Source organism: Lathamus discolor, chromosome 2 (genome assembly GCF_037157495.1).
Source record: "Lathamus discolor isolate bLatDis1 chromosome 2, bLatDis1.hap1, whole genome shotgun sequence".
Classification (NCBI taxonomy): domain Eukaryota; kingdom Metazoa; phylum Chordata; class Aves; order Psittaciformes; family Psittacidae; genus Lathamus; species Lathamus discolor.
Genome location: NC_088885.1, coordinates 100,246,437 through 100,265,955, shown reverse-complemented (window position 1 = coordinate 100,265,955; position 19,519 = coordinate 100,246,437). Strand labels below are relative to the sequence as shown.

The 19,519-nt window shown below is 38.8% G+C and overlaps 1 protein-coding gene and 1 long non-coding RNA gene across 10 annotated transcripts; one reads left to right on the top strand and one right to left on the bottom strand.

Moving 5' to 3' along the window:
• Positions 1 to 427: 427 nt before the first annotated feature.
• CNDP1 (carnosine dipeptidase 1) lies at positions 428 to 18,994 on the top strand. Of its 9 annotated transcripts, XM_065667879.1 has the most exons (16): positions 428 to 516; positions 978 to 1,092; positions 3,500 to 3,574; positions 3,712 to 3,912; positions 4,210 to 5,271; positions 6,510 to 6,709; positions 7,504 to 7,647; positions 9,313 to 9,475; positions 10,695 to 10,783; positions 12,705 to 12,905; positions 14,309 to 14,393; positions 14,965 to 15,125; positions 16,505 to 16,669; positions 16,844 to 16,985; positions 17,300 to 17,447; positions 18,292 to 18,994. In XM_065667879.1, exons 6-16 carry the CDS (start codon positions 6,632 to 6,634, stop codon positions 18,395 to 18,397), a joined length of 1,482 nt encoding a protein of 493 aa, XP_065523951.1. In that variant the 5' UTR covers positions 428 to 516; positions 978 to 1,092; positions 3,500 to 3,574; positions 3,712 to 3,912; positions 4,210 to 5,271; positions 6,510 to 6,631; the 3' UTR covers positions 18,398 to 18,994. The 9 variants fall into 9 exon arrangements, with proteins under 9 accessions (XP_065523951.1, XP_065523957.1, XP_065523953.1 ...); XM_065667885.1 differs by lacking the exon at positions 428 to 516 and having other exon boundaries at positions 899 to 1,092; positions 3,854 to 3,912; XM_065667881.1 differs by lacking the exon at positions 428 to 516 and having other exon boundaries at positions 899 to 1,092; positions 3,803 to 3,912.
• LOC136008509 (uncharacterized) lies at positions 3,406 to 8,312 on the bottom strand. Its single transcript, XR_010610113.1, has 3 exons — positions 7,807 to 8,312; positions 7,007 to 7,093; positions 3,406 to 3,552 (listed from the first exon to the last, which is right to left on the bottom strand). It is a non-coding gene; the product is annotated as an uncharacterized LOC136008509 (long non-coding RNA).
• Positions 18,995 to 19,519: the final 525 nt, after the last annotated feature.

Here is a 19,519-nt window from a genome sequence, read left to right as displayed (position 1 = left end):
TGGGCACTTGAAGCGTGTGCTTGACCCTCAATATAGTCAGTAGGACTTTGATAGGAGCAACATGCTATGAAATATCTCATGCTCCTCCTTAAAGAGGTCACAATCACCTTGCAGTGGTAACATCTGTTGCCTTGAGATGCAATGGTATTGTGTTTATATATATATGTATATAGACTGGGTTCCTTTCTAAACTATTTAAGAGCAACTTGTACTTGCCAAGATAAGACCCTCTCTGCTTGTTTTGGCCTTCTCCCAAATACACTTCAACAACAGGAGGGCTGCAATGGAAAAGTACTCACAAGCCTTTCTTCAGAGGCTGCTGCTCCTGGGACACCCAGGCAAGATCCAGAAGCCAGTGAAGTGTGAAACTGAGTTAACTTTGTGGTGCTCCAGATGCGTGCCTTGAGGGACACCATGCACACCACCACCTCAGTGATTCGTGCCCTGCCAGTTCTGGACCACATGGAAAGCTGAGAGAAGGCAATGTGAAGAGCTGCATAAACAAAGTACTGCATGGTTAGTATCTGCTTCACCCTGTGAGTTCCTAAAGCTGGTCTCTGATGTCTGTTTGCAAATGACTGTGGATTTTCATCCGGATAAAAACCTTACCTGCGCAGAGAGCATTAATAACCCTTAAGGGAATGATGCTGTTATTTGGCTGAGTAAAGCTGTCTGAAGGACACCAAGATGGGAATAACCTCTTGCCTTTGTTTCAGTGTGATTAATATCTGAAAAAAACTTTTGCTTAATTGTTAAACAAAATGAATTTGCATTCTTGTGCTGGAAAAACAGAGCAGCCTCCTGTCTCAGCATTTAGTGCAGTGTACTGGAAAAGGTGCTGGACAAGAACAACTTGTTCATTCCTCCCCAGGGTGTATCACTTAAACCCTGCATGCTTGGAGATCTGCGTGCAGACAGCTTGCTGATTTACCTGCTAGGTGGTGAGAAGTCTATGTGTTACTGCTCTTCCTTTACAGAGTATTTCCAGTCCTTGTGGCCCTGCTCCTGGAAGGTGTTGTGCATCATTGCTCCACATCAAGGGCAGTCTGTAGTCATCAATGCTTGTGAAGCACTGCGTGATCTCTTGCCTGGGTAAGGGGGTCTTTTCTAACTTAATCTCCATTTACTGACATACTCAACTGCAATTACTGATGTTCAGGTAACTACTAATTTAGGGGTTTGGGGGTCTTTATCTCTCTAGCAGTGCAGTCTCACTCCACTGTTGACAAGCTCTTGAAGCAGGCAGTATTGCTTATGATTTTTTTGAAAGATGATGGCTGGGAAATATTCTTCAAACTGCAGCATGGAGTGGGAAGGAGTGAGGAGGTGGAAGAGCTTCCTCCTGCTGCACAGGGAGCAGATACAGAAATCCTTTAGGGGAGATATATTTTGGGGACTTACACTTCCAGGAGACAATGAAAACAAGTTATATGAAGGCAGTATATTGAGAAGTGACAGTAAGATGCAATACTAACCATGTACTACTGATTATGACGTTATAGTATCATTCCCGTTTTCCTGTAATACACCTTCAAGAAATAGAAAATAGCTGGTTTGAGCTAGAGGTAGCTACTCTACAGAGTGATAGGTAGCACTGAAAACCCCCTAAAATTTCTGTCAATGAAAAGGTGCTCCTAACAGCGTATTTCTTACATGTTTGCTCATGTAAACTTGGTATTGTGATTTCTTAAGACAACTTTTAATTAAGGTAACAGTTAAGGCATTCTAATTGTGCTGAAGTGCCAGTGAAATTAAGTTAACTCTTGTTTGCACCATCACTTTATCACCAACTGAGGCTGCTGCCCAGATGTAGTAATAGAAACACAAAGTAGGAGGCCATCTCTGCCCTGAAGAGCTTACATTTTCAAAGGACAAGAAGAACAAAGGCATTGACGCTGTGTTTTCCTTATCCTATTGTTTTAGTTCTGCGCTTATTTTTCTGTAATTAACCTATTTCCTCCTGCTTAAATACTTGCTGTATTCCAAAGAGGAGTTGACTATGCCAGCACTCACCCAAACTATTCAAGTTGGTTCTTTAATTTCTTGTCGTTTATAAGTTATCACCAGAGAGTGGTTTTATTAAGGAGATAAAGCTGAGTGAATTAAAAAATGCTTCTAAACAATGGTGGTCATGTTTATGTGCTTATGATAATCCATAAATGGAATAATGACTATAAAAAAAAAAAAAATCTCCTATACTGACTATAAACCTTGTTCGAAGTTCTAGGTTATAAAATAAAGAGCAATTAGCAATGAAATACCAAGCTACAAAGTAATCATTGCTTCCCCCCCCCCCCCAATAAGGTAGCTTCTCATTAGTATACAGTGGTAAATAAGCAAATAGCTGAATGACTGAATTCAGTTGACCTATTTGTTATCTCACTTGTGCTGTCATAATTCAGGAGTAACATCAGTGTGAAACACCAAGGTGGGATACATGTAAAACCAGAATTCTTATGAATAAATGCAAATAAATGTTTAATTTCTCCAAAACTTCTGCATTCATTTGCATATGAGTTTATATATATTAAGAACGAATACTGAAAGGAAGAAAAGGTCTTTATAAGGCTCTGAGATAGGACCTTGACCTCCCTTGGAAAACTAATGCTTGTCACTGAATCTGACCATGTGAATAGCAGTTCTTTCAAAATGGACAGAGGACCACAAGGATAGACCCTTGTATGCAAATAAGCACCTAAAATTTGATATAAGTTCAGAGGTGCTCTGGTATGGAAGAGCTGTCAGCAAAAAGGTGGTGAGGCTATCCACATCTAAGTGAACACAATGCGCTTTGATGTGGATGTCAAAAGCCATCCCAGCAAGTCAGAATATATTCTTCACATATACCTTAATTTTCCTTTTGGTGCTCACTGTGTTTTAAGAGCATTCTGAACTGGATTAGTAGCTCAGCCTTATATACCAGTGTATATAGTTTGGTACTCAGCTGTACTTCCTGTAGTTCTTTCCTATTAACCTTTTTTGCTGTGAAAACAGCATAAGACATTGCAGCTATCTTTACAAAAGGATCTCTTTGTATCAATGTTTATCTGATTGCAAACCAATGAGCAGTCAAGCTCAGAAAATGTTCTCAGGTAAACAGCGAATTACTTCTCGCCAGTGGGCACAGAGTGCAACACTACTTCCTGGGAGAAATTCTTAACAGATGTTTGTTCTTTTCCCATTTTCAAATCAAAGTAACAAAAAACACGTCTCTTCTCCAAGTCCTTCAAAATACTATCATAAAGCAGCAGTGCTGAAGTGCTTTGTGACACTGTAATTCCTGCTAGGATTTAGGTCTTCCACGGAGAAAGGGAGGAGGAAAGGGATATGGGAAAATTTCTCATGGGTTGATGTGGTAGTGATTTGAATGTCCTGCTTGGATTATTATAGGATAGAGAAGTAGACTTTATGCATCTAAACCAAAAGTTAATCTTTAATTTAATCCTTCATAACTGCTGAACTTATCAGTGAATTTAGATGAAATATCCCTGTTCTGTAGGTGGAAGAGGAGATCTTGCCAGTTCAAGCTCTCATCAGTAGCCATAAAAGCAGCTGCAAAACAAGAGCACAAGAGGTAAGCAGTTTCTTTTTTCACTGTAATCTGTATTACAGCAAAGCAGATCTGATAAACAAGGCCTCACTTTTTTCTCCAAGTAGTCAGCTCGAGCAAAGGCAGGGCTAGTCACTTGCACTCTCTGAAATGCCCTTCAGGCAGCCCTGTGAGCTGGTGTCCATTCCTCTACATGTGTCTGGATCTCTGCAGCTCCTGGTCATTACAATGACAGTGGCTGCACATGGTTAGGGTTGTGTTCAAGAGCTGCCACCCAAAGAGCTGCCATCCTCCTCCTCCAAGGGTATCACCTACTCAGCTGGAGAGATGACCCGAGGCGCGATTGCCTTCTTCAACCAAAGGTAGGCCACTTATCAGTTAATGTTGTTAAAGCAAGTTAAGTAATAACCATATTATCTCAGTTCTCTTCCTTGGTGGTGGTGGCTTAGAGGGAATGTTCCTTTCAGTGGATCCCACCACTGGTTCGGTAAATTAGCTTCTACTGCCATACACATTTTTATTTCCTTTCATGTCAAATGCTCTTTATGTTATTTGCAAATTAGGTGAATTCTGACTTTGTTTTATTCTGGGTTGGTTGCTAAATGTTCCATTTTCATTGGTTCACTCCCCATGGACACACTTCAAATGCTGCATTGCAGGGAGGAAGGTGTTTGAGGCACGCACTTCAGGATTATCAAGGAGGGCAGCAAAGCACGTTCAAGAGCTGCTTCTCAAATGTTTGTAAGTTTAGTTGATATTTTATCAAAGAGTCATCCTAGTTAAAGAATCAACTTGGATTTCTTGTTAAATCACCACCTAAGAAGGCTAAGTTTTCTTTTAACGGTACTTCATGAGACAGGAGGGAGTGAGACACAAAATGTTCTTACTACCAAGGAATGAAGGAAGAGAAACTGCGTGACTGTCATGCATTATTTCCAAAAACAGTCATACTACATTTTTCTATAAAGCAGCAACTGCTCTTTAAAATGAGATCAAATAAAATAGACTTGAAATTGAACACTGAAGTCTTTGTTTGGTATTTCCACCCCCAGGCTTTCTCATCCTTTCATACCATTTTTCCCTCTCTTGTAACACTGAGCTATTTTAGCCTTGCCTGATATCTTTCTACTGCTTTATTAAACTGACTCCCTTTTCTACACAAGCTTTCCCAGTTGCAATACAAATGCTTTCAAGCAGTGTTGGCTATTAGCAGCAAATTAACATGAAGTTCCATCTGCTACTTCCCTCCCTCAAGTACAGAACAACATAGCTGCTACCTAATTTCTGGTTTGAATTACTAGCATTTGGTGCACTCTGATCATCTGCAGGAAAGTGTAAGTATCTCCTCACATTCATTTTCTGAACTTAGGCATTGCTCATGCTTACTTTTGTTTCTGAAAGCAACTATTTCTGGGATATTCTGTAAGCTTTTCTTGAAGTCTGTCTCTGTTTCAAAAATATCACTGAATTATTTAAAACATTCTTAGGGGTTTTTCCTCATTTGAATGTTTTGGGTTGTTTTGTTTCTTTCCTTCAGTGCATTGTAGTTTCCTTATTTCATTTTCTGAAACAGTTAAAAGCTAATGAAACATGACTTGAAGACAAGCTTCTCATCTGCATCTTTCCAGGTCATTTGCATGTAACGTGGATAAAGAGGAAGATGCCATCACCACAGTGCATGTTTCCTGTATAAGCATCCCTTTTGTCATTCTGACCTTCATGTAATATTAAAGATATGTGTTTCTTCAAGTCTTCATATCAACTATATGTATACTCATTCGTTTCATAGTGAAAATGCATAGAATTTAGCAAAATTGAGTATTTGAATGGAAAATCATATGTGACAGAGACACAGACACTTATGCATTCCATGAGCTTCGTTAGTCTAGTAGCCATGTTATGTGTAACCTGTGTTATGATCCTTCTTGTTCAAGTATGGCATACCCAAAAGGTACTTTTTTGTAAGCAACTGTCTGATTTTCTATGATAGGTTAAAAGAGGGCACATATAGCGGCCTCTGTTGAAAATATTTTCCAAACTGAGGTTTGGAAATGGCAAAGTAGAAAGCATGAATAAAATACATGTGAAACTAAGGCATTTGCAGGCTTTGTGGGGAATGAAGGATGTTTCCCTCCTTTTGTTCATCATGCTTGGGTTTTCAATCCATCTTCTCGTCAGAGAAACACAATTGAAATTATTACTATTACCATAGCTTATCACCTTAGCAATGCATCAAAGTCATGGAATTGTGGATGGACCTGCAACTACACATTTTGTTACCAGTATAGAATATTTTTAGTTTCAAAGTGTTGGGTTTTGACCTTGGAGTTTATCCCATTGCACACCACAATGCAGCAGCTATTCTGAATTTAGCCAGCCAAGGATTTAACTAGCCATGTATTACTCTGCTATCACCAATTCAAGAGCCTGCAGCAGGGACTTCAAGGAGACAGGAAGGGAAAACTGCAGGAAGGGAGGAAAACACTTTTCAGAATCTTACAGGTTTTAAATATTCATTTGTCTTGTCAAAAACAAGGTGGCAGAGAGGTTTGCAAGTATTAAATGACTTCTGCACTTATGAAGTTTCAGTATTGACACTGTTCTTACTCAACTGCAAAAGCTATTTGTTGTCTGATACTCTCCTGTGTCAGGATAGCTCTACCTTATTCATGTAAAATATGCAACATGTGTCAGTGAATCCATTTTTCTCCCATTTTTCTGGAAATGAAAAAAATGAAAGATGAACTCCCTGGGCTACTGGTGTGTTATGTTTGCAAGTCTTCCCTGGGGTTGTCTTCCCAGAACATACAATTTGAAGTCTGTGTATTGAAAATTGATGTGAACGAAAGGAGGCTTGAGTAAGCTCAGCACTTTACAATTGTCTATGCTTTCTAGAACTGAAATGAAGTGCATATTGCAGGATGTTTGTAACATGCTGAATTTTATCCTTAACTTTCAGATAGCCTCTATCCGGTTTAGTGGAAGGTGTCCCTGCCTCTGGCAGTGGGGTTGGAACTAGATGGTCCCTTCTAACCTGAACCATTCTATGATCTCAGCTCTGGGCAACTCTCTAAGGCAGTAATGTCTTCACCATCCACTCCAGCACTGGAGACAGAGATTTTCCAGTACATTGATGAACACCAAAGTGATTATATTGAGGTAAGAACTATATTGCAGTGAAATGACGAGTGCAGAAATGTTGCCCTGGACACCTGTGTTTTATGTGCCAAATGAGTGTTTGCCACATCAGCTGTGCTATATGTGCTTCACAAAGCAAGGCTGCAAGGGGACAGTCTGTGCTGGGGACCCTTCAGATGGAAGAGGTATTGGCATGGACTTCCAGAAACCAGATGGCTGCAGGCATCCTTTGAGTGTGTGCAGAGAGAGGCTCCACTGACAGAAAATGCACGTGCATGGGAGAAGCAAGCAGATAGGATGCTCTCTCACTTGCTTTACCTCAGCATTGATTATTGTAGGTTTGCTCTTGATAAGGAGAGGGGTCTTGCTCCCATGCTGGTTTGTGCTTTGCTTTTTTCATTTTCCCTGTGAAGAGGCAGAAACATAATTATTGCAGTCAGTATCAGTTATGCTTTAAAGTGATGAGCACTTCTGAATCCTTACAAGGGTCAGTGAGGTAATTCATACATAATGCAATTTCTGCAATGCAAAATGGCTAGCATCTAGTCTACCTCCTTTTCCACGGGATTTTAGATCCATGGATGACAGCGCAAATGCCTAAGTGTGTGTACCCTCCTTGTTTAGAAAATCAGGACTCTCAACCCTGGGGACACATCTAAGCAGTTCCACTCAATTCTGAAGCCTTATAGCATCCATGACATTGCTATGATGGGATAGAAATTAAACCATCTTCCAAAATGACATTTCTCATGTTAAAGGGCCAAACACTGCAGCATCCTGGGTGATTTAACTCCACTTCTTTCCTCCTTGTGCAGGATCTTAAGGAGTGGGTGGCTGTGGAAAGTGATTCTGTTCAACCAGATCTGAGGAAAGAAGTAATACGAATGACGGCGCTGGCAGCTGACAGACTTGTGGCACTTGGAGCCAGTGTTAATTTAGTAAACCTGGGGTCACATCAGGTGCTTGTCTTATTCTTGCATTTAAAACATCATATTTGCACATATGGTCTGCCCATTGCTTTCAGTGCTATGTATACACATAGGCCTGTTATGACATACTGATATTTTTGGTAGCTAAATAACAATTTATCAGTAGTCCCATAGCTACATGATACTTACTGAAATCAGTCCCTCTTCAGACTGTCTGCAAACAGACTTGGAAGACTACACAGACAATCCAAATGGAAATAGGTGTTTTCTGCATAGCATGGACAGTTTGATGATTTTAACTGGTGGGAAGCAGTTTGCAATAGTAAAAGGCCTGAGTTTTTCACCAGGGCTCATTTTTACATTCTTCTGAGTAATGAAGCATGATAGTTAAGGCATCATTCTTCACCAAAGTGCCTATATGAGGGAAGTAGCTTTTACAAGGAAAATGTTGCCCGACAAAAAGGGCAACATTGAACATCTTGAGCAACAAAGGGCTACAAAGGGCCATCTTGAGCATTATCTTTGGGCTTGGGAGCTTCCAACAAATGCTTCAAGCCATTTTCTTAATCGTTGTTGGAAAGCAGCACACGAGTTAATCTCTGAGAAATCTTTGCCTTTAATATACTTACCTTATTGTAGCTGGAGGCTGTCAGATTTCTATTCTAACAGGAGTTCAGAAGTTCACTAATAGTGATTCCCTTTTCCATCCTCTGAGGGTTATGGAAAAGATTGTCAGTCTTAGCAGAAGGACCTTGCATCACAGCAATGCTTTAATATTTCAGGTTATGTCATTTAATAGTTGTAATGAATGCATTTCAGTTTAACGGAATGTTGTAATGAAAAGCTGTAATGAATGCATTGCAGTTGAAAACTGCATGCACTTGGCATGCAGTTATGATTGCCAAAACATATAGCAAAAGTCTGTATTGGCAGCAGCGGGAATGGATTACCTGTTGTTGGAGCAGAGACCAGAGATACTTTTCTCTGCCCAGGGCAAAAATAATGTTTCACAAAATGGGTTTTTCCTTTGATTGCTTAGCAAGAAGCAGGTACACTTTTTGGTTGCAACAGGCCAGTGCAGACTGATATTACTGGTGAATAAAGGGAGCAGGCACATTCCTTCACTTATTTCTTTTGTGAGACATCCAGCCTCTCTTGGCCAATGTGGAGATCTGTTCTGCACAGTATGTCACAGGATTATCTTAGAGTCTTAACCTGCTTCAAACCAGTCTGAAATAGCTGCCTTCTGCCAGCAAAATTGGATTTTGTTTTTGTATTTGAGGTTACAGGCCTCCTGCCCTCTGTCTGTGCTGAAATCAAACCCCAAATTAATTTGTGTGGCTTTTCTCTACTTCAGTGTCACAATATATGCTTTTCACTACAGCCAACAGCCAGTTTTGTCTTCCTTAGTGCTACAAAGTAAGAGTTTAGTAACAAGGACATTTATGACAGTAAAATATTAGAAGAGCTTCATAAAGTCCCTGCAGAATCTAAACAGGCGGAGAAAAAAGTTAATTTCTCTTGGTGAGTTAGAGTTGGTTTCAAAGTCTGATTTGTGCACCTGAACAAATGACAGCCAATTGAGTATGTGGAAATACTTTCTCTTCTGAGAATGACAGAGTGCTTTTAATGATGTTTGAAAGTTTTCAAAGGTTTGTTTTTTCCTTGTTTTCCTTTTTTAACGTTTCTCCGCAGCTGCCTGATGGCCAGGACCTCCCACTGCCTCCTGTGATTCTTGGGGAACTGGCGGAGGATCCGCAAAGCCCCACTGTATGTTTCTATGGTCATGTGGATGTGCAGCCTGCCAAGAAGGAAGATGGCTGGAAAACTGACCCTTACACACTGACTGAAATCGATGGTGTGTCATAAGTTTTGTATCATTGTTTCAATACACAACTGAGATTGAGTGGAAGGAGGCTCCCTGTATATTTAACCAAAGCACGAGGACTTCCCCCATGGAAATCTTTGGGACAAATCCAGCAGCCTTGAGTCTTGATGACGTGACTAGTGAGACTCATCAGTGATATCCTGATTGGTGTGGAAGAGCCACGCAAGCTCTCAATGCTGCTTTAAGAGTATTTAATAGAGAACCCGTTTCTGCTTCAAATTATTAAGTTGTATCAACCATTATCCTCTCTTGCACTTCCTGTTCTTGCTTCATGATCCTTTAGTATCTCCACTTGCCACACTGGAGCTAAGGAGCATTTATGGTGGAAGAATGTGAAGCCCCTCTTAATGTAATCATCCTTCCACTGCAGCTAGCTGAGCATGAAAAGCTTCATTCACTGAAGGAACAAAAATAATGGGTAGACGGTCAGCAGATGAGTAAGACCCCAAGAACCCTGAAATCCTGATTCCCAAACGTGTGCTAACTGTTAAACTGCCCTTTCCTATTGGCTGGGACTGGTTCCAAACAGCCTTAGTGGGGTAACTCTTATTCCTTCAGTGGAGACTGCCACAGAAATTTACCATTGTACCTGAAACTAAGATCTGTCCCTGATTGCATAGTCAAACACATAAAGTTACACACCTAGACTTGTAGCTTCAAGCTGTTATTGTGGCATCTATCTGTGGGGCTTTTGCTGCTTTTTTACCTGGGCTGGCTGATGTGTACAGAAGCTGCATACTGTGCAAACACTTCAGGTGTGTTCACACCATGTCTGGTGTGAATAAAGAGCTCTTAAGAACAAAAGTGAAGCTCAGAAACTGGCATGCAGCTGAAACCTCAACATGATGTACATGTCCTGGTTTCAGCTGTAACAGATTGTTGTGGTTTACTTCCTAGTAGCTGGTACAGTGCTGTGTTTTGGCTTCAGTCTGAGAACAATGCTGATAAAACTGCAGTGATTTAAACCACAACAATATAAAAGGGAAGAAAGGAAAAACCCAGAAGTGTACCAGTCCATTAGGAAACACCCATCACCTTATTTAAAACAAGTTGATGAAATCCTGACTCTCCAGACACTTTACTTGACATACCACTACAGATTCTATAGCAACAGGAATTTGCTGATTCCATTGAAGGGACAAGAGAAGTTTCAAAGATTGTTTAAAAACTTTCCTCTTTTCTTTTTAAGGAAATCTCTATGGGCGTGGAGCAATAGATAATAAAGGACCTGTCCTAGCTTGGATAAATGCAGTGGAAACATTTAAAGCCTTGAAATTAGTAGGTATCAAGAGAATTATTATTATTACTTTTATTATTCTTACAACACCTCGACGATACATCTCTGACTCAGCAGACTACATGCGTTTTGGAAATATTAGCTTATTGCTAATGCTATATCCAGGGCACTGGTCCCACTCCAGCAAGAGTCTGCTTATGAGCATTTCTGTTTTGAACAGTCTGTATGCAATGTAAATATGGTATTGCTGTCATTGCCCTGCAGAGGAAGACACACTGAGGGAAGCATTCAATATGTATTACATACTTTAAACAGCTCTGATACCCTATTCTCTCGAGAGCTTTTAGAATGGTAAAATAACATGCAGTGCAGATAGGTCATGAAGACTCATCTCTGCTGTTACAGTCTGCTGATCTTTGTTTTTATCTACCTACAAGTTACCATCAATTTATATGTATGTATGAAGAGAGTAAGTGTCTAAACCTGTTCGTACATAATAGGCTGTTCTTTCAACGTGTTAGATTTATCAAAGCAAATGCTTCGAATGAGTGCATTAATGAAGTACAAATACACTTGCTTAGAGACTGACATATCTCTATGAGTTAAAATTTTGCCTGAATTACTACAATGACCAACATAGTTATCTTTAAATCAGTCTGCATATTTAATAATTTTGGGCTAGTTGTATCTCCAGTGCAAAGCTAAACCAACATACAGCTGAAACTTTTAACATGGTTAGCAAGCATCTTATAAGGTGAACTTGCACGACACATTTTGTTAGATTGCTGAGAAACAGTTTTGTGCCTCTTTTATGATATTATGGCACAAACTGAGCATTAAGTCTTGACCTCTGAAGTCCTTTTGCAGCCCTCTGGAAAACTAATGTTTTTCTTGCATTGACAGTACTGAACTGAACTCAGTGTCTCTCAAGTGCTAGCAAACACATGTTATTTACCCACAGATGAGCTGTTGGAAGTGGATATGGTTAAGGAGCTGTCTGCATCTTTCTAGTTTTTCAAATCGCTAACAGCTATTTTGGCATTTTAACAAGCAAGCAAATAAAAGAAATCTTTGCCATACGAAGTCTTTCCCTAGAAAACAGCACAGCCCATCAAACAATATTCATGAACAGTTTGTTTCCAAATTTTTTGTGGTCGTTTGATGAACCGTTGGTGCACCCATCCATAACCCAAGTTCATTTAATTCTACACATTTATTCCTGCATTTAAGCTGAGTATTGAATCAAAAGAGAAAACATCTTAAAGCCTGTAATGAGAAAATGAACTGGAATAGGAAACTACGTTCAAATTTGTATCATCTCCTATGGGAAGTGTCAGCATTTCTAACTTGCACTGTTCAGTAATAGAAGTTCTCTAATTACCCTTGGAAATGCAGCCTTATGAACTAGTAGGCAAATGAATTCATGAGTGCTAAAAAGACAATTACAGTAGAATCACCAGCAGCCTTTTTTCCACCATGTGAGTAAATCTGGCTGTCGATAACATGTTGGGGTAACCACAGCAGTGCACTTCCGCCAGGGCTTCCCACATGGGCACTAACACTAGAAATAAAGAGGCAGGAAATTTTCTGTGACAATGCAACTGCTATTACACAGTTCCAAAGCAATTAGAATGTTTAATAGCACTGAGAGAAAGCCAATTTGATGAGACAGTGCAGCAAGTCTCCTGAAAACACAAAGGAAAAAAATTATTACCTATTCTCCTTCAAAAATGAAAAGCAGATAAAACCATGAAGAAAACCAATGTTTTTTTTTTTTTTTTTTCTGGAAAACTGTGTATCTATGTATTACTGCCCTTTCTACTGAAGCAAACTGTATATCCTACATCCTTCTTTTCCTAACACACCATGTACTATAATCCAGTCTCCTTCTGATTTTAAAGTTTATTTATTTATTTTTGAAAGTACTTGTTCCTTACCTAGATTTCTCTAATGTTCATTTAGGCTACGCCAGTGAACTTCAAGTTTGTAATTGAAGGCATGGAAGAAGCAGGGTCCTTGGGGCTAGAAAAGTTACTTCAAGAAGAAAAACAGTGCTTTTTCTCTGATGTTGATTATGTTGTGATTTCGGACAGCCTCTGGCTCAGCAACAAGAAGCCTGCCCTTACATACGGGAGTCGGGGAAATGCCTGCTTCTTTGTGGAGGTAAAGGACACAGGTTCATTTGAACTGAGCTCCTGAGCAGAAAGCAGTGATGTACCTGCAATCACAGCTGCATCTGCATGCAGAGAACGACTGAGCGTGAGCTTAATATTTAAAAATACAGAGCTTTTTTTTCTGTACTGTTTTTGGCTTGTGCAGATTTCCCTCCTCATTTCAGTTCAACTAGCCTTTCATTAATTTCTCTTCAATCATAATTTCTCCAACTGCCTCTTTCTCCTCGATCCCTTTCCTATACCATTACTCTCCTGCCACTCTCCCAGGCTTTTCTCATCACTCCCTCTGTACATCAACTCTGTTCTCTTGCAGCTTTGTCCCTATACACCCTGAGTCTCTCGCTCCAAAACCATTTCTTCTGCTGCTCTGCCCTTTTGCAGAAGACACTGCTTAGTGCAATGTGTGCCTAAAGGGACTCATTTTAGTTGGATCCCTGGGTTTAAAAGCCACACAAAATTTTTGTAACCATTGCCAGAAGCAAGTAACAGTGGACTGTAGTATATTTAGCAGCTAACATGAGCTACTGTGAAATGAAGAGCAGAAGTTTGTCATCTGGAAACTTCCTGATGAAGCATAAAAGGAAGTCAGAGAGAAGATTAAAGTCCTCTGTAACTAAAGAAAACTCTGCATTAACCTTTATGTCTGAAAAAGAATGAAATTCGTTTTTAACCGAAAGGGCCTCAGCAGCCTTGATTCAATTCTTTTAAGTGTTGGTTAAGAAAAATGATGCTATGAAAACATCAAAAATGATCTCTGCCTGCTACCAGACAGTTGGCTGTAATGAGGTTTTGAGAAAAATAAAGAAGTTTGTTGCAGGAAAATAGTTTATGATAAACCTGAATATGAAAATGTGTCTGGAAAAAGAACCCATTTAATAAACCAAATGCCTCTTTCTATTCTAAAGCTGTATGATTCAAGAGACTTCTAAATTCTTATTTGCTGCAATCTGAAATTAAGGTTGGACATATATTTTCTCAATGCAAACCAAGTAAGGTTCTTTCTTGCCTTTATTATGAAGATTTTGCATTAAATAGAAGGGATAGAAAACTTGAATTTATTCTGCAATGTTAGAAACAGTAATATGCAAGTGTTTCACTTGGTATTTAATTTTACTGAAGCAAAAGCGGGAATGGAGAGGGACCCTTGCTCTCAAACGCCTGTTAAGTAAGTGCTACAGACAGATGAGTTTCTCTTTCTAATAGTTAACAACAGAGCCCTATCTTCTCTTCACCAAAGATGATGTTTCCATTTTATAAATAGAAACACATAATCATTTTCTATTCTTTTGTGACCTTGTTTAAAAAACTGAACCCACCAGTTGTGATAGAAAGCAACCACTCACAGAAGAATAAGGTAGGGAGTGTTTTATATAACCAGTGATTTTGGTACAGGTTGAATGTGGCAGCAAGGACCTTCACTCTGGAACTTTTGGAGGCATCATTCATGAGCCGCTGATGGACCTGATAGCTCTGTTGGGTAATAACATGCATCATTGCTCAGGAGTAACCGGGGAACAACAGCTAGCAATCAGCTTAACGATGATTAGTGCCATGTTTATTTGACCCAAGTAAGAGGCAAGCCTAATTGAAGAATTAGCCCAGGTTTCCAAATCTCAGCATAGCTATTGTGGCAGCAGCTGAGGAAGGAATGTCCCCAGTAAGGCCAGGACCTCAGATATGTGCCTGTTAAGCTGACGCTAGTCACACATCAATCAAGAACGTTTAAGGATTGCTGACAACTTGAATACATACACAGGTAGAGACACCTGATGTTTTAATGCTGACTTGTATCTCAGTAGGATGATGTTTTCATGTCAGCAGTTGGGCTGACACACCACACACTATGAACAGCAGCTCAGTAGTTTTCTTTATAAATATGAAAATACATCAAGTTAGGTGCCACAACTTGATGGATGCAAGCAGTTGTTAGTAGTTAGTTGGTAGGCTTACTCAGTCAGTAAAGAGTTTGGTAAAAGAGAAAAGGTGCTGTGATTGCCAAGTGGAAGAATAAATCCTACTTGCACTGATATCTCTGTCTTATTTTGTAGACAGCCTTGTGGATCATACAGGTTGTATTCAGATCCCTGGAATCTATGACAGTGTTGCTTCCCTGACAGAGGAAGAGAGGAAATTATATGAATCTATTGAATTTGATCTGGAAGAACATAAAAACAATAGTGGCGTGAAAAAATTCCTCTATGGCACCAAGGTAACATAAAACCTGTATAAATGGTCAGCAGAAAGAATTTAAATCACCCACTCATAGCATTTATATAGAGAGCCAAACTGAAAGATCAATAACAAACTTAAAATATAATAAAGGAGCACAAAGCATTAAAAGGTAAATAAAATTAATCTGCTGAAAACATAAGCTACCACATCTGGGGAAAGTGATTCAGAAGATGAATAATCAATGAAAAGGAATGATGCAAAACTAACAGTCTTGCTCCCCCTTCCTTGCAACTACCCCCATGCCTAACTAGCCAAATAAAATAAGCATTAAAACCCCTGCACACGGGTTGCATAGTAGAAAAGAAATTGTATTCATCTCTGAAAAATGGGAGGCAGCTTTAGGCAGATGTGTTTTGGGTGGGTTTTATTAGTTTAATCCAGATTTTAATGTCTGCTGGGCATGCCAAGAAAGCACCCGAAGCTATAAGCCTCTCTTTGCCAGCACTTAAAAATTATATCCTAAATAAAAAGCAGCAGGTAAGGGCTGGCTCAGAAGGATCTTTCTGCACAAGAGTGGCAGCTGGGAGAAAAGAGTGATTCGTTTTTTTATCACTAACATAATTATACTGGTATAAGTTCTAACATGGACACTTTTATTTCAATGAAAAAGCTTCCAAATTAGCCTAAGCTAGACTAATAATCAGCAATACAGAAGTATAATGTAACTACACTATATAAGTTTTGATGCTTTACAGATATGAAGTGGTGCAAATTTTAAGTGTACGTAAAGCTCCAGTCTCATAAAACTGGAGTAGAAGGAAAGGAGCAGCGCCCTGGGGTTCTGCATGAAGACTATATTTTATATATTTCTCCTTTCTTCCCTAGAATAACCACTGTCTTTTACTTTTTGCCTTTTTTTTTTAACCTTTCTTACCTTCTCCAGAAAAAGAGATCAACTTTGTTACTTAACATCATCTTATCTTACCTATTGTATTATTTAATGCTCATTAGTAGAACTTATTTGCTGGTATCATCTGGTTAAACTGGTAACAGGTTTCTCCTGCGAGAAGCTCCAAGATCAACAGATGGTCAGATCAGAAGTTGTTCTGTTTTTACATTGCACTAGAGAAATTTGCTTCCATGATATTTTAAAACAATGCTCTGCTTTTCTTGGTGTGCATGGAAAGCTATTCTCATCCCAATATTAAAAAGGTAAACGAATGTTGACTGAAAGTAATTATTTTTTTTAATGAAAAGATATGTGCATGAGTTTAAATTACAAACATATTTAAAATACAGCTATCTCCACATACAAATTTGAGGATAGAAAAAGGTTGTTTCTTCAAATCAATTCATATAAATTTTGAATGGCTCCAGTGTCATCCCTTACATTTTCAATGTTACCTTTTTTTGAAGGAAGAAATACTTCTGCACCTGTGGCATTACCCTTCTCTCTCCATTCATGGGATTGAAGGAGCTTTTCATGAACCAGGAATTAAAACAGTCATTCCAGCAAAAGTCATTGGCAAATTCTCAATCCGTCAGGTCCCCCACATGGACCTTTCAGTTGTGAAACAGCAGGTAAGAGGCAAACCTTCTTTTTTGGCCTCTGCTGTGTAAACTAAGTACTTCTCAGCACCTCATGAGTTTGTACCCAAAGTAGTAAACTGTTTCTAGCATTTATTAGTTTCTGAGAGCAGAAGTATGTGGGTGTAAGCTTGAGTTGCTTCTGACTGCAATGTGTTTTTGTGGCAGGTGGTGGAGCACTTGGAGAGTGTCTTTTCCAAGAGGAACAGTCCAAACAAACTGAAAGTGTCTATGCCTTTGGGTGCGAAACCCTGGCTTGCTGATGTTAATGATCCACTGTATAAAGCAGCAAGAAGGGCAATAAAAACAGGTATTTTCCTTCCTTTTTTCTTTTTTTTCCCCATTCTTAATGTGTCTGCAAGTGTGCAGGGGAATTGTGCTCATCTTGCTGAATTGAGGCATATTTAATAGGAGTTAGCCGAAAGACCTTTTTAGTTTCTTCGTGTACTGATACAAAGCCAGAGGTTTGTAGAGTGCAGCTGATACATGAAATCAATTTGCTATAGGATCAAACCAGTTTCTACTCAGAAGCTCTTAATATCAGCTGTGTCCTCAAATATAGGGTAGCAAAGGCAAGCACCTTATTTCACTTAATAATGAACTAATTCTTCCCATGTATTTCAGTTTTTGGAGAAGACCCAGATTTTATCCAGGATGGTTCAACAGTTCCTGTTGCCAGAATGTTTCAGACTATAATGCAGAAAAGTGTGATAATGCTTCCGATTGGAGCAGCCAATGATGGGGAGCACTCCCAGAATGAGAAAATAAGCAGGTTTCTTTTATTTACTGATTTGCTCTGTAAGAGAAGGGGGGAGAACTGAAGTCCCCTTGTACACCCATGACTAAACACAGCCAGATGGAAAGCTTTGCCATGCACTGGACAGTCCCAAACTACCGTCTCCAGTGAACTTGTTGCTGTGCCAAAGACAAAGTAAAATTCCCAGTGTACTGTGCATAGACATACATTTTTTCACAGAGTGTCTACCCAGTCTAAATATATTGGCAGTGAAATTAAAATTGCCAATGGAATTTGCAATTTTCTGGTCTGAAAAATTATAATGTATACGGGCACTCTTCTGTCGCAGCATCTATTTTGAAGTATGCCAGTTGGATGTATGCAGGCTAATGGTTAAGTGAAGATTTTTATGTCTTTCAGTATAAATAAAGTTGTATTTATATTACAGGGACCAAAACTCATGTAATTATACCGAAATTAACTTAAACTTGCATTCATTCTTTCAGGCATTATGGTAAGACACTGCTCAGTGTGTTGTCTGAACATTGCTGTAGCTTCCAAGTCATACCATGTTGAGCTTGAGAAACTGGAGAATTCTACAATAATTCTCAAAGTGTTTTTTGTTTCCCCTTACTATAGCCTCAACCCTTTTGTCCACAGAGACAATAGTAAGTAGGGGATGCAACACCAGGGAAAGTTTTCTCAGTAAACCCTTTCAATTCTCCTTCAATGCCAGTTGAAGGATGTCCAGAATTTCTGTGCACTGGGTCTTTTTTTTGGGTGACTAATCTTGCAAATTCCTCTGAAGACTCTGAAAACTATACTAATTTAAAGAGCAGAACAGCATGACAGGTCTTCATTGTTTTTCTTCCCTTCACAGATACAACTACATTGAAGGAGCCAAAATGTTTGCAACCTTTTTCCTGGAGATATCGAAGCTCCATTGGCACTTACGTGAAAATTCCAATACAGAGACTAACACCTGATAGACAATCACAAGAAAATCAGCGAAGCATTTCTTTATTCTTAAGCTTTCTAACTTCCTGATCTGGAAAAACATAAAAATTGCACATTCAGTGGGTCTGAATTGGTGGAAAAAATAATTGTCATATTATTACTTGGCATACTAATAAATAGCATGCATTTATCTTATCCCTAATTCTATAAAGTAGGGTTATGGATAATTTATTCTTGCTGAGTGGAATATGTTATGCTTTAGTTTTAAAATTTCAGGTAAAGGGAATTTTTTTTTTACACGTATTTTATTAAAATAGATTTATTTCTGTTTTGTAGTATCACCATGCTCATGCTGCCTCACACATATTCCATCTTCTGGATCTGAGCAATAAACAGCACTGTCGTTTCCTCCCAGCATAAACAAAATTTCATTATGTAATTGTTTGAAGAAAGATCCACTATCAAGTTAATCTCTTCCCTGTCCTTCACTGAATGCTGTAAATAGGAAATGCAATACAATTAGCTTGTTGAATTTGATGTAAAGACTTGTCTATGAACATCTGTTTATGGAATAATCACTGAGGTCAATAGAACTGCAGTAGTAAATAAACCTTTATAGGTCTGGATTCTGCCTTTCCCCCAGTTTAATGCAGAACTCCTGTAACTGTGCTGTGAGCACAGTTTTAAGAATCACTGCATAATATGTTTCTTTTATGTGACCTTTTGTACAATAGAAAAAAGTTTTTGTAAATATCTCTTCTGGTCAATCTGTCATCAGAAGGCCATTTTTCTACTCAATTAGTAACTAATTATTGTCAATTACTTTTAAAGCATCGGTTTATTTATCAGATAAATATATATATCAGATAATTAAATCAAAGGCAAATGAGATATTTTGAAATTAAAACAGTAGTTGTGAGCTTGGTTTGCTGTTCAGGCAAAACATGTAGCACAAATAACATAACTAAAATCTGTATTTCTTTATTTCAAAATATGATTTTTACTCTAACGTAGTTAGTTCACACACAACAAAAGCAACTGAACCACATTTAAACAAAAACTTATGAGTGTTATTCTTACTTTTAAAACAAATTACATTAATGAAATGACAGAAAGTAGATGGCATATTTCCTTTCTCTCCTGCTACCTCC